Source organism: Chrysochloris asiatica, unplaced genomic scaffold (assembly GCF_000296735.1).
Source record: "Chrysochloris asiatica unplaced genomic scaffold, ChrAsi1.0 scaffold00037, whole genome shotgun sequence".
In the NCBI taxonomy this organism is placed as follows: Eukaryota; Metazoa; Chordata; class Mammalia; order Afrosoricida; family Chrysochloridae; genus Chrysochloris; species Chrysochloris asiatica.
In genome coordinates, this window is record NW_006408555.1 from 10,176,201 (window position 1) to 10,177,285 (window position 1,085).

General features: G+C 69.1%; 1 protein-coding gene across 1 annotated transcript; it reads left to right on the top strand.

Annotated features, from left to right (window-relative positions):
• Positions 1 to 6: 6 nt before the first annotated feature.
• On the top strand, positions 7 to 1,084 carry MAF (v-maf avian musculoaponeurotic fibrosarcoma oncogene homolog; the record flags this gene model as incomplete). The annotated part of the gene is made up of 1 exon (XM_006860302.1): positions 7 to 1,084. A coding segment is annotated over exon 1 (471 nt), but the record flags the coding sequence as incomplete, so codon positions are not given.
• Between the last annotated feature and the right edge of the window lies 1 nt (position 1,085).

Sequence of the window (1,085 nt, forward strand, 5' to 3'; positions counted from 1 at the left end):
CACCTCTGTCTTGCACTTTGCGCGGAGGGAGAGAGAGCGAGAGAGAAAAGAGAAAAAAAAAAAAAAAAAAGCCAGCCAGAAGAGGAGGCCAGCGGCATGAAGTGTTAACTCCCCCGTGCCAAGGCCCGCGCCGCCCGGACAGCCGCCCTCCCGCAGCGCCTCCAGCTCCAAGCGGCCGCCGCGCGCCTCGCCTGCAGCCCAGCCCGCGAGACGAACCCTCCTTATGCAAAGCGCGCAGCGGAGCGGCGAGCGGGGGACGCCGCGCACCGGGCCGGGCTCCTCAGGCTTCGCCACAGCCGCCGCCCGCCGAAGACCTTCCAGAGCCTGAAGCCGCCGGCTCGGCGCGCGCGGAGGCGAGCAGGCGAGGAGGGGCCGGGGCTAGCGAGCGAGCACATTGGCGTGAGCAGGGAGGAGGGAGGGCGGGCGCGGGGGGCGCGGGCAGGGCGGGGGGGTGTGTGCGCGCTCGGAGCTTTCGGGCCAGCCACCGCCGATCGAGCTAGAAGCGCCCCAGCCCGGCAAGCTGGCTCACCCGCTGGCCACCCAGCACAGTCCGCTGGTCCCTCTCCTGCAGCCCATCTGGCGGAGCGGCGGCGGCGGCGGCGGAGGCAGGAGAATGGCATCAGAACTGGCAATGAGCAACTCCGACCTGCCCACCAGTCCCCTGGCCATGGAATATGTTAATGACTTCGATCTGATGAAGTTTGAAGTGAAAAAGGAGCCGGTGGAGACCGACCGCATCATCAGCCAGTGCGGCCGTCTCATCGCCGGGGGCTCGCTGTCCTCCACCCCCATGAGCACGCCTTGCAGCTCAGTGCCCCCTTCCCCCAGCTTCTCGGCGCCCAGCCCGGGCTCGGGCAGCGAGCAGAAGGCGCACCTGGAAGATTACTACTGGATGACCGGCTACCCGCAGCAGCTGAACCCCGAAGCGCTGGGCTTCAGCCCCGAGGACGCAGTCGAGGCTCTCATCAGCAACAGCCACCAGCTCCAGGGTGGCTTCGATGGCTACGCGCGCGGAGCGCAGCAGCTGGCCGCGGCGGCTGGAGCCGGCGCCGGCGCCTCCCTGGGCGGCAGCGCAGAGGAGATGG